Here is a 13,590-nt window from a genome sequence, read left to right as displayed (position 1 = left end):
TGAATGAGGTTATGGTTGCTATAACCCCGCTGCAGGCAACCCTCGGACACGGTGGTAACACCAGCCAAGGCAGCCAAAGCTCTGTGTTAGGGCCCACGGCTATGAGGGGCACTTGGGAAGCCATGTTCAGGCCGCAGGCCTAGGAGGGCGAGGCAGCACCAAGTCAGTATAGGAACCTGCACCCTGCACTACACAAAACCTAGGGTAGCCCAGAGGTACCCAACAAACAGCATTACTGTACCCTTACATAGCACCAAATTCATTTTCACCACTCCACAGACACTTCCCAGCTTAAAGGCGAAAAGAGGAGCCCATCTTAGACCTCACCTCAGGACTCTACTTTTCTAGTTCCCTTGCTGGTACTTAGAGCCTTGGAGTAGCTCACCTGACCCATCAGCTTGAAATGAGGCTAGAAACTCCAAGAACTTTTTCTACAGGGAAAAACCGGGGCTTTGAATAAGTCCACCTCCCCGTCTAATAGACAACTATTCTTCTTTCCATCCCCCAGAAAGCTAAAATGTACAAAATCTCCCCATTTGAAGCAAGATGATACAAAAGGTTAATACAAGCCAGTTTACCTTTGACTACTTAGTCAACATTTGAGTGCCCACTTTGTTAGATTCAAAGCAGGTCTAAAGCCTAAGTAGGCCAGGTGCAGTGGCTCACACCTGTAATCCCAGCACTTCAGGAGGGTGAGGATCACTTGAGGCCAGGAGCTCAAGACCAGCCGGGGAGTGTTACAGCTCTTTTAGAATTTGTCTAGCAAGTTTTCCGGTCCTCACAGGAAGACCCATTAAAAAAAAAAATTAATAAAAAAAAAAAAACAAACCAGCCTGGGCAATACGGTAAGACCCCACCTCTAAAAAAAAAAAATTTAGCCAGGTGTGGTGGTACCTGCCTGTTGTCCCAGCTACTCACAAGGCTGAGGCAAGAGGATCACATGAGCATAGGAGTTCGAGGTTGCAGTGAGCTATGACCACACCACTGCACTCTAGCCTGGGTGACTGAGACCCCATCTCAAAAACAAAACAAAAACAAAAAACCCTAAGTAAATCGGGCCAACCACAAAAACACTGGAAGTATCCCCCTGACCATGAGCCAGCAGGGCATGCATTTATTTTTGCTCACTTTATGCCTGTATCCTTGGAGGATCTACAAGTACTGCTCTTTTTTGAGACAGGGTCTATGTTGCCCAGGCTGTACATGAAATGGCTCTCTTTTTGAATCTATTTTTTCTTTTTCTCTTTTCTTTTGAGACAGAGTCTCACTCTGTTGCCCTGGGTAGAGTGCAGTGGCGTCATCAAAGCTCGCGACAACCTCGAACTCCTGGGCTCAAGTGATCCTTTTGCTTTAGCTTCCTGAGCAGCTGGGACTACAGGCGTGCCCCACCACACCTGGCTAATTTTTTCTATTTTTGGTAGAGATGGGGTCTCACTCTTGCTCAGGCTGGTCTCAAACTCCTAAGCTCAAGCAATCCTCCCACCTTGGTCTCCCAGAGTGCTGGGATTACAGGCGTGAGCCACCGCGCCCGGCCGAACCCCACTTCTTGACAGCTAGTTCTTTTTTGCCCTTTACCTTTTCTCCTCATTTCATTTTCTTCAGGACATGAATGGCAGCAAAGCTCCAAATTCTTAGCCTCCCCCCTCAAACTCACAAGGACTATTTGCCCACATATATCCATTTCTGGACAAGTCTGATGTTCTCTCTCTGTATCATTTCAGTCTCCAGATCTTTATATGATGGTTCTTCTTTGATGCTCCCCTTAAATCAATATTTCGTGACTTGTGGAGACCTTTAAAAATATCACCAATGGTTAATCTTATCTTTAATAAGCACCCACAGAGTGTATATAATTACTTCTTTATCTTATTACATGATTGTTCATAGGCTGTTGAGGGCACACACTCTCTATTCCTTAGGCATAAAGATTTAGCTCTTTTGTGAAAAATATTCAAAGATTACTTTCTCTAAAAGATCACCAAGCCAAATATTTGGCCATATTTTTATTTACTACATATACTATAAACATATACAATACATGCTACAAAAAAACATTTTTTTAAAATTTAACTGTCAAGAAAGTGTATAGTGTTATAATACAATGGCACATGTTCATATTTTATTTCAAATTGGTTTGCTTATCACTCATTTCAAACCATTAATAGTGAAATGTTACCTGTGGATAATTAAAAATTATCTATTTGCATTATTAACAATAAACAATTCCAACAAATTAATAAGAATTAACCATGTCAAATATTAGTATCCAAAAAAATGGGCTTTTGCAGAAATGATTATATAAAATATAGCAGCCAATTTCAGTTTACTTTGCTTCATGACAATGTACATATGCACTTGAATAGGAGTCTAGCATTTGCTTTTATTTTGGAAGATATTTATAAGAAGTCCTTTGATTTCTTGAGGTCCAATAACTGCCACACCCAGCCAAATCCAACCCAACAGTACATGTAATGTCTCTGGACAACTGATCATTGAGCAATTCTTATGATTTGGGTAGAGTTGCATGTTCCGCTAACATGGTGCAAAGAGACATCACAAGCCAGTATCATAGTCAAAGGCAAAAGAAAATACAAACATTCAAATCAGTTGTGACAAAGTTTTTCTACAAATACTTTAGATGCCATACTTTCAGGAAAACAAGATTTAATGTGCATTTGGATTTTACAGTATCTATGCTCTAACTGAAAATTTAACAAAGTAGTCAGATGGAATTCAGTCTAGTACTGCAAATCTGTCCATTCAACAATAATGAGCACCCACTACGTGCATAGCACTGTGCTAATATTTTGATACTTGAGTATTAATGTCTTTATCAAGCATTACCTTAGTGTGAGGTAAAAATATATTAAATTAGCGTCAACTCATTAGTTTGCTTGTGGTAATGTACGTAACCCATGCCAGCTGGCTTCCTTGTGCCATGTAATAAGCTTCTGCACTCCTCTCATTTGCTCACACAGACATCTGCACATCAACTCTGGCAATGTGCTAGTCACTGGGATACCATGATTTGGTACGTGTTCAAAGAATGCAAACTTGTATTAACCTATGCAGAACAATTAGAAAGGTACATTATTTTTCTACAATGAGGTCCAAAGCAAAGTATAAGGTGTTTCTATTGGTCATACCACACCAGACCAGTAAGTGCCTTTATAGACTGGGAACTAACTTTGAAAGTTTCATGTTGTGGTCTAAATAGCCTAGATCATTTTTGGTCTTGTAGGTCTATTCTTTGAAGCACCTGACCCCATATAAATCATTCCATACTTAAAAGGGCTTGTAAACTAAACCCGAACATAAACAAAAAGAACCAAAAATGAAGGCAGTTTATAACGTAATGTACTTCAAGCACTATTCTGCCCCTGTGAAATTAATACATAAGTAATTCATGATTGGTTCAAACATTTTTCAAAGCTCTAACCCTACCCCCAAACTCATGTAATTCTAACTTGACTTTTACACAAGTTGCATGTAATGCAGAGGGCAGAATTTGGCCCCAAAACCTTCCAAGGAATAATGTAAGTGATTGGTCCTCCCACTCCAAGTAGAATCTAAGAATTCCAAGATTCTCCTATTAGGATACCGACACTTAGGAGAAATGGCCCTGCTGGATCCCATTAGCCAGGAGTCTATTTAGTTATAGCAGGGTAACCCGCTGGGATTCCTTGGGGGAAGGCAGAGAGCTGGGAGTTTGGCTGTCCACTTAGTGAATCCAATACTGGCTTAAAGCTATGCACTGAATAAAGTGCTCTGCACATACTGCTTCTCACCTGGAATGAAAATATACACTTATCTTAGAAATTAACCTATCTGTATGTTTGGGGAAAAAGAATGACAAGGGTTGAAAGAATCCCAAGAAAAAGTATGAAGCATTGACTAGGAAGGAAGACAAATGCCTCTAGTAGTGTTCTCAGAATTCTCAGGATTGGAAATGTCAGAATGAGTCATACGACGGTCATGTTCCATAAATGAAAAAGCAATCCCACTGGGTACTATTCACACGGTGCATGATTACTTCACGGGGGTGGAAGGGAACAGTCTATTGCCATTTGATAGTATAGTTTCAGAACGAAAACAAAACCACTGAATAAATCAGGGTAAGCAGTGTGTACACTCCTCTCCTGGCCATCAGTTTTCCACAGGTTGATTTGCACTGCCTGAGAGAAAAGAGGCAAGACATTCTGATATACACAGGCATGGCCACTACCACCTAAAATTGCCAATTCAGAAGTTAACACACAAGCCCTCCAGTTTCGTACCCTGAATATGGTAAATAAGACTAGGAATGGAGTAGTTCAGTCTAAAAAAGATCACAGGTAACAGAATGCTTATATAAACTAGACTGCTTTTGACATCTGTAAGAAAATTGTATAGATGGCAGTTGGAAAAAAAAAAAGATTGTTCCCATCTGTCAGCAAAACTGTTGAGCTATACTCAGCTGAAGTCCTCATCGGGATTCTGTTGATCCAGCAGACGGACATGTGTGAATGGGAAGTGACCTCGTTTGCCATTACACTCCCCTTCCCACTGACCACTCACATTAATCTTCGTAACCTTTACCAGCTCACCGACCTGCAGGAGGAGAATAAGGAGAGCACTTTATTTCCAGTTAAGAATGCAAGCCGAAAAACTCCATCCTCTGGTTACACATCCCCTGCCCACGTGATTGCTCTAGGGCTGATGTTAATAGAAAAGGCTATTGCTGCCTCCCCAGCCCCGGCCACCAAACTGATTACTTGTGGTTAATGCAGGCAGAAGAAATGTTTTTAGCAGTGCGGAAAAATATAGAGAATATAGAAAGTAGAAGGGATCCTAGAAAATGATACTTTTTAGGGAAAAAATGGTAATTTTTGGAAATCTCAAGTGTCTCTGGATGAGCAATCCCAATTTAAGTGAGCTAGTGTTCCCTTTCTTTGTTCCCACTACCCTCAACTTCCCACCTGCTCCACAGACCCTGGCCTAGGGGAAGAGGCCCTCTCCCCGCCTGGCATCGGCAGCAGGACAATCCCCCAGCCCACTCTCGTACACACATCCTGTCCTACCGCTGCTTACACAGCAGAAGGCGATCATGGCAAGCACACTTCACTTGGTCCCAGAAAACTAAGTGTTCCTATTACCTCCCGACTAAGGCAAGCCTTTTACCGCTTACTTGGGCAGGGATAGGCCAAAACTCCAAATCCCCCCAGCTCCCTGCAAAGCCCCCACCTTCTTTCCCAAGCTCTACTTGGCAGGCCACTGCCTGCCGGCCCCTCAATCCCACCGTCTACTGACAGACCTCACTTTTTTTTTTTTTTTTGAGACAGAGTCTCACTTTGTTGCCCGGGCTAGAGTGAGTGCCGTGGCATCAGCCTAGCTCACAGCAACCTCAGATTCCTGGGCTTAAGCAATCCTACTGGCTCAGCCTCCCGAGTAGCTGGGACTACAGGCATGAGCCACCATGCCCGGCTAATTTTTTTGTATATATATTTTTAGTTGGCCAGATAATTTCTTTCTATTTTTAGTAGAGACGGGGTCTCACTCTTGCTCAGGCTGGTCTCGAACTCCTGACCTCGAGCGATCCACCCGCCTCGGCCTCCCAGAGCTAGGATTACAGGCGTGAGCCACCGCGCCCGGCCCCTCACTCTCCCTCAATGCCACTTGGCACCTGATCATTACTCAACAGAAGGACCAAAAAAAAAAAAAAAAACCAAAAAACCCCCAACTATCATATTTTTGCTTCTAGTTATAAAAAAAATCTCGTTGCAACATCAAATATAAAAGGTTTTAACAATCTAGATATACCGCTATCCTGTTATGAAACTTAAGACAAAGGAGGTCTGATGAATGGCTTCACCTTGTGGCAAAATATTGATGTCACTAGACTAAAGAAATCTATGACTATCCTTTAATTAACAACACTGGAGTTCTCAGCATACTCTGTTCATTCATTTTTTGTTGTGTTTTGTTTTGCTTTTTTTTTTTTTGAGACAGAGTCTCGCTCTGTAGCTCTGCGTAGAGTGCAATGGCATCATAATAACTCACTGTAACCTCCAACTCCTGGGCTCAAGCGATCCTTCTGCCTCAGCCTCCTGAATAGCTATAGGCGCACACGACACCTGGTTAATTTTTCTATTTTTAGTAGAGACAAGAGTCTCACTCTTGCTCAGGCTGGTCTCAAACTCCTGAGCTCAAGCAATCCTCCCGTCTCAGCCTCCCAGAGTGCTGAGACTGCAGGAGTGAGCCACTGTGCCCGGCCTTGTTCATTTGGTTTTATTAAATTAATAACTACCATTTATCCAACTATTATATAGTATGGTAGAGGGCATTTGATATAAATTATTTTCCAATCCTCATAATAACCCTGCAAGACAGAACTGTTTTCATTTTATGGGTGAGAAAACAGAGGTTCAGAGAAATTACATGATATACCTGAGGTCAAAGGGCTAGTGACAGGGTTGGGATTTGAGCCCAGAACTATTTGGCTCATTTGTGTTTTTTCTACTATACCAGGAACTTCCAAATTATGCTCTTAGGGACATAGGAGTTCCCTAAGAGTGTCTCTAGGCCAACTCTGGCCAAAGCTAACTCAAGTCCAGGCCCAGAGCCTCTTCTTGATCTCACTAACAGACAAAACAACTTGCCTATTAGCCTATTTCCTAAAGAACTATCTGAAAACCACAGAGGCCTAAAGTGGTTGTGTGGGTCATAGGATGCTAAGAGGAGGACAGAAACAAGGGAATAATAGACAAGAGATAAGATACAGAGGGTGAGAAAAAGCAGCAGCTCAATCTGCCGATACTGTGAATATGGCTACTGGGGAAAGGGAGGAGAGGGAAGGATGATACGGTATGCCCATCCTTGCAGACAGACAGACAGATCTATTCCCTACAGGCTGGTAGCACCAGGGTTCTGTTCACTCCCAGCAATTTTCCAATTCAAAGTTCCTGACATACAAGAAGATCAACTATGACAAGCAAAGATTTTCATACAGTTTTTGAGGACAGCAAGACTAGGACATCAAAGTGCAGTTTCACTTGCTAGTAAGATTTATTCCTTTATCCCCAACCCTAGTTCTCAGACTTCATCTCACTTGTTCCCTTCTTTTTTTATTTTTCAGCCTCCAACTCCTGGGCTCAAGCAATTCCCCTCCCTCAGCCTCCCGAGTAGCTAGGACTACAGGTGCACATGATCACACCCAGCTAATTTTTAAATTTTTTGTAGAGACAGGGATCTCGCTATGTTGCCCAGGCTGTTTTCTAACCCCTGAGCTCAAGCAATCCTCTCGCCTTGGCCTCCCAAAGTGCTGGGATTACAGGAGTGAACCACTGTGCCTGACCTACTCCCTTGTTTTTAAAAATCTTACAGTGTTGCAAGAAGCTAGGCTTAATACCAGTCCCGTAACATTCGAGTATTCCTTAGTGAATTTTCCTTTATGACTCAACTACCCTTGACCCCTCACCCTTTACACATATACATGTGTGTGCAGACACACACGTTATTAATGTCTCTGTGCTGCTAGTCACTTGATATGTTAAAGTCAATTATATCAAGTGCAGCACTTCTTTTAGTATTTTTAGTATTTATTTGTATTGCCTATTAAGCACTTATGGCATATAAAGTGCTATTCTGGTGGCCAGACCCACAATAATACAAGTCTCTGAATTTTAGAGAGAAAAAAATGTTGGAGGGGATATATATGCTCATATCAAAATTTTAAACTGCCACTCAGGTTAGGCTCCCCTCTAGATGGGGACTAAAGGGTCAGTTTCTTTCAAGGAGCTGGTCTGATGACATCAGGCCTATCTTCCCTGCTAACACCCCTCAATATCTACTGTATCTGAATCCATTATTTTATTGATATTAAAAACACACAAGATGCATGCATGAGAGAACATTCTGGAATGCTGGAAATGTTCTATACTTTCCCTTGGCTGGTTATCACACAGTTCTACATGCATGTACTCATCAAATTGTATACTTGAGATTAGTACATTTTGCTAAATGATTTCATACTCCAATGAAAAAGTGAAAAGAAAAGGATGTTTGTTATGTTTTACTCAGCTTTTCTAGGTGTTTTGTAGAAGATGATTCTTTAGGATATAGCCTTAAGTCCACCATTTTGCTTGACAGCAAAATCTAGGTTTAAACACCCCTCTTTTCTCTCATTGTGATATTGTCTTTATTCTTAAGCATTCAAGTACAGTTTCAAATTGTATCCCACAGAGCTCTAGTAAGTGAAAGGCAGGTTGAAGTGTGGACCAGCCCCTTGCTGTTACCAGTACCACAGAACCACACCAGCTTCTCAAGAAATAGAGCAAGGCCAGGTGCAGTGGCTCACACCCGTAATCCTAGCATTCTTGGGAGGCCAAGGTGGGAGGATTGCTTGAGGTCAGGAGTTCGAGACCAGCCTGAGCAAGAATGAGACCCTGTCTCTACTAAAAATAGAAAAAAATTAGCTGGGTGTGGTGGCACACGGCTGTAGTCCCAGGTTGAGGTAGGAGGATCACTTGAGCCCAGGAGTTTGAGGTTGCTGTGAGCCAGGCTGACACCACAGCACTCTAGCCCGGGCAACGGTGAGACTCTGTCTCAAAAAAAAAAAGATATAGAGCAAAACTTGCTCATTTGCCCCCAGACCTTTTCTTTCTGACTTCTCAGGAAGAAATGGGTAGAAAAAGCAAGATATTACTGGGGGAAGAAATTATGTGTAAATTAAGACTCTTGGACCACATCAGATTCTTTTGGTTCTACTCTACAGAGGAACACTCAGAAGAACCACATCATATTCTAAAATCTAAAACCTTTTTTTTTATGCTGTGCATGCGCACGTGCTTGTGGTCCCAGCTACTTGGTAGGCTGAGGCGGGAGAACTGTGTGAGCCCAGGAGTTTGAGGCCAGCCTGGGCAACATAGCAAGACCCTGTCTCTTTAAAAAAAAAAAAGAGAGCATGTGCAACAAAACTTTTTTTTACCGTTGATTAGATTCTTGGCAGAGAAGTCCAAATGTCAGGAGATGAAAGAAAGGCGATGCCATAACTGAAATAATTCTGATTATCTTTTATGTCAGATAGGTAATGTGCTGGTGCTGTTAACAAGGTTTGAGGGAGGTACATTTCACACACAAGTGTGAAAACCCAATCATGCTTATGAACTACAAAAGGATAGAATGATTGTTTTTTTTTTTTTTGAGACAGAGTCTCACACTGTTGCCCTGGGTAGAGTAAGAGTGCAGTGGCATCATCACAGCTCACAGCAACCTCAAACTCCTGGGCTCAAGTGATCCTCCTGTCTCAGCCCCCCAAGTAGCTGGGACTACAGACACGCCTGGCTAATTTTTTCTATTTTTGGTAGAGACGGGGTCTCGCTCTTGCTCACACTGAATGATTCTGATTTTTATTTTATTTTATTTTTTTTGAGACAAGAGTCTCACTCTGTTGCCCAGGCTAGAGTGCCATGGCGTCAGCCTAGCTCACAGCAACCTCAAACTCCTGGGCTCAAGCAATCCTACTGCCTCAGCCTCCCGAGTAGCTGGGACTACAGGCATGCGCCACCATACCCGGATAATTTTTTCTACATATATATTTTAGTTGGCCAGATAATTTCTTTCTATTTTTAGTAGAGACAGGGTCTCACTCTTGCTCAGGCTGGTCTCGAACTCCTGACCTCGAGCGATCCTCCTGTCTCGGCCTCCCAGAGTGCTAGGATTACAGGCGTGAGCCACCGCGCCTGGCCTGATTCTGATTTTTAAATGGGTAAGACAGAAAAGTTGAAAGCAGTCAACTGGGCTAATTAACCTGCCCAAAATAGCCTTAAAGTACAAATACTTCAAGGAAGACTTTATGAAAATTAAATAACCCTTTGTACTATATGTGGTTTTTCTCCTGAAATGTTTAAAACACATGGGGACTCTCCTGGGGTCAGGAATAGACAAGTCCCAAAGGCAACATGACTATACTTAGAGACCAGGGCTTCCTGTTATACCACACGAGGTCCTAGCTCTTCAACAGTTTGGAAAAGGGGGTGGCTGTCAACCCTGCAGGAGGCAGGTAGAGGAACGGAGCTGGAGGGGACACAGCAGTCTAAGAACACCCTGCTCCACTAAGTGCAGTTCTTTTTCTAATTCAGAAACAAAGCCAGAATGATGCCCCTCCTCCTGTTAGGCACCAACTTACTAAAGCATAATTCCAGAAGACCAGACCAAGGAAGGTGAGGAGGATGCATACAGGTTTGAAACTAGGCGTACTACTTCAAAAACAAAGAAAGTAAAATTGAATGCTTGCCCAAGAAATGTTACAATCTTAAGATATAAAGGAAGGTACTAATCAGCGAATGTAGTAATACAGTAGTTCTAACACTACTTATTTCAAAATTCTAGTTATGGGCCAGGTGCGGTGGCTCATGCCTGTAATCCTGGCACTCTGGGAGGCCGAGGCGGGTAGATCGTTTGAGCTCAGGAGTTTGAGTTCAGCCTGAGCAAGAGTGAGACCCTGTCTCTACTAAAAATAGAAAGAAATTATATAGACAACTAAAAGGATATACAGAAAAAATTATCCGGGCATGGTGGCACACGCCTGTAGTCCCAGCTACTTGGGAGTCTGAGGCAGGTTTGCTTGATCCAGGAGTTTGAGGCTGCTGTGAGCTAGGCTGAGGCCATGGAACTCTAGCCTGGGCAACAGAATGAGACTGTCTCAAAAAAATAAAAATAAAATAAAATAAAACTCTAGTTATAAATAGGAATGAAAAATCCTAATATGCACTAACAATGAATAAGACATTACAAAGGACAAAGTACTAGGAGGCAGTTAACCTTTCTTTTCATGAGGTAGACCTCACTACCAAGGAAAGAGCCTAATGATTCTTTCACCACTGAGGATCTTTTATTGTCCAGTCTGGTCCTCAGCCTCCTGATCCTATAACACATTCTTAGGAGCAAGTCTGAGCATAAATCATCGAGTCATTTGTAAAGGGGACTAAATGTGGTTACTCTAGTTTCTCTGCTCCCAGGGAACTTAATGAACACTGGTTTATTCCCTAAGCTCTGTGTAATTTTCAAGGTCAATCATGATCCTGGTACAGATACAATCAAATCTAGAGTTGGTCCAGGAGCAAAAGATTACCCAGCTGATCTTCACCAATGAGTTCCAGTGATAATGAGAAAGAAACGGAATCCAAATGGCATTAATTTTTAGAGTTGACTATATAGGTAATATCAGGGAACGGTGTGACCTCCATTGCTGGTGCAACTCTAGGTGACCACTTTTCTAGTTTCTGTCCCTACTATCGGACCAGAAGACATCAACATCTGCCAGCATTCCTTGGATCCAGATTTGCTGCAGAATTTCAGTGTGCTCAGGTCAAGAAGCACACAAATTCACATAAATAAAAGGGAAAAGCCAAGTACAGAAAAGCAATACAGGAGCCTTATCTTTAAACATTTTCAAACATACCAAAAACACAGTTTTAGTAAATATTTCAAGATTTAGCTGGAGGGAAAATAAAGTTAAGGAAACTACAGCAATCTAAGGCAGGGGTCAGCAAACCAGGACCTGTGAGCCAAAGCCAGCTTGCTGTTTTTATAAATATTTTTTGGAACAAAGCAAGCTCATTTGTTGTTTTGTCTATGATTGCCTTCCTGCTACAATGGCAGAGTTGAATGGTTGTGACAGAGATCTTAAGGCTGTCAAAGGCCTTCAGAAAGTTTGCAGACTCTGATCTAAGAATAGGTAATATTTAGGGTCCATCCACAGTATTTCAAATCAATAGAAACAAATGAGGACAATTCAGTTTTAATGATTCACCTGCCTCAGAGATGGACTGAAATGAGTTGTGTTGGTGGAAGCTGCAGGTCTTTCAGATTTAAGCATCCCACAAGACCCTGGGAGATAGGCTTTAGCCTAGTTATAGTCCAAGTCAGAAATGATCTTCTCTAGCTCAACAACTAATAATGCCTGATACTAAACTCCCCATCCTTTTCATGAGAAGTGAGGAGGTACCATACATAGTACCGTACATGGCTACATTTTGGCTCAACATTTATACAATAAATTTGCCTTAAGGTTCCCAAAGTGTAGTATCAGGAGGCACTATAGTAAATGCACATGGTGCCATGAAGTAATTCAAATGTTTGAGGGAAACAGCAATACTTGACATTTGTGATGCCATGTGAACTACTAACTCAAAGCAGTTCCCAATTTCAACATTAGATTACAATACATTCCTTTCAAAGATATATCTTTGTAAAGCTGGGTACTAGAAATTGTTATACTAAAAAAGCAAGTACCTCATAAAAATAAATGTAAAACAGGAAATGAGAGTGGCAAGGTTCAATATGATCCCAAGGTCTGAGAAAGTGTGCAGTGTCTGAGAGATGTACACATCTCATTAGTTAAGTAATTGTGGTCATTTAATAACAAAATAAAAATATTTTCTTTTAATTATGTTTATTATCTTTTAAAATGGCTACTAGGTTATTAGGATATAAATACTTAAGTTGTTTAGACCTAGCTACTTAATAAAGGGAACCATTAGATATTTATTTTGGCTTGGGGCACTGTGAAATAATACTGAGACACTAAAGGCACTGTGAAGCAAGAAAGTTTAGAACCTCTGAATGATACTGTTGTGGTTGATAGTTCTCCAAAAGTAGAGATATTCAAACAGATGTTAAAAAATCATCTGTGAAGATACCAGAGGGCCTGCCTTCAATGTCTAAGAGCTGGATCTGTTACTTCCAAAGTTCCTTCCCGTTGAGATTCTGTGATTGGAAATGAAGGAGATGCCCAAAGAGGATGGAAGGGAGAGGGAAAGCAGACATCTGTCTCAGTGAACACGACAGAAATCTATAGCTACAGTTCCAGAAAAAGACAAACTGGATACATCAAGGATTTGCCACTGCTCATATTCTCATCTCTTTTTCTAATAGAAGGATACATCAGAGGGGTGTTTTCTCTAATTTTCCACACACAAGTCAAAAGGCCTTAAAAATTTAGGTTTCCTGGAGTTCTACATGGGGAAATAAGGAATTGATGTAGTCACTGCTGCGTGTCACTGAGGACCTAAAGCACTTTACACCTTCCCTATCAAGGTCCACGCCTGAGAATACCTGAGATGCTCCCTGGTTACTCTCGAGTCTTACCATCTATCATAGGAAAATGGCAGAATGAATCAGAGAATGCAAGTTACATGACTGTACATTTAAAGAAAAAGGGAGCAGTGGCTCATGGCTGTAATCCTAGCACTTTGGGAGGCCAAGGTGGGAGGATCACTTGAGGCCAGGAGCTCGAGAGGAGTCTGGGAAACAGTGAGACCCTGTCTTTACAAAAAATTTTTAAAAATTAGCCAGGCATGGTGGTGAGCACCTGTAGTCCCAGCGGAGGATCACTGGAGCCCAGGAATTGGAAGCTGCAGTGATGCCCCTGCACTCCAGCCTGGGCAACAGAGCAAGCCAAGACCCTGTCTGAACCAAAAAAGGTGACTGTTTTGGACAAGTCTACAGAGGCATAAAATAAACTTTTAACACCTGCATTTACAAGGTAAGATATATCACAATCCTAGCTCCCAAGAAGACACAAAACAAAAAATTGGAATCTAAGATCAA

General features: G+C 41.9%; 1 protein-coding gene and 2 non-coding genes across 4 annotated transcripts in view; 1 reads left to right on the top strand and 2 right to left on the bottom strand.

Moving 5' to 3' along the window:
• The first annotated feature begins 732 nt into the window (after window positions 1–732).
• Window positions 733–794, top strand: LOC123621373. The gene has a single exon (XR_006729103.1). It is a non-coding gene; the product is annotated as a U7 small nuclear RNA (small nuclear RNA).
• Window positions 795–1,990: 1,196 nt separating this feature from the next.
• CRK (CRK proto-oncogene, adaptor protein) overlaps window positions 1,991–13,590 on the bottom strand; it is a 30,446-nt gene continuing 18,846 nt past the window's right edge. For both annotated transcript variants that reach the window (XM_045526172.1, XM_045526173.1), the window contains exon 3: window positions 1,991–4,590. In XM_045526172.1, coding sequence (XP_045382128.1) covers window positions 4,453–4,590 — 138 coding nt within the window. In that variant the 3' untranslated portion in view covers window positions 1,991–4,452. The remainder of the gene's footprint in view (window positions 4,591–13,590) is intronic.
• LOC123621424 lies at window positions 9,055–9,156 on the bottom strand. Its single transcript, XR_006729148.1, has one exon. It is a non-coding gene; the product is annotated as a small nucleolar RNA U13 (small nucleolar RNA).

Source organism: Lemur catta, chromosome 15, assembly GCF_020740605.2.
Source record: "Lemur catta isolate mLemCat1 chromosome 15, mLemCat1.pri, whole genome shotgun sequence".
Classification (NCBI taxonomy): domain Eukaryota; kingdom Metazoa; phylum Chordata; class Mammalia; order Primates; family Lemuridae; genus Lemur; species Lemur catta.
The sequence above is the reverse complement of the archived record's forward strand: the minus strand, read 5'-3'. Positions and strand labels throughout refer to the sequence as shown.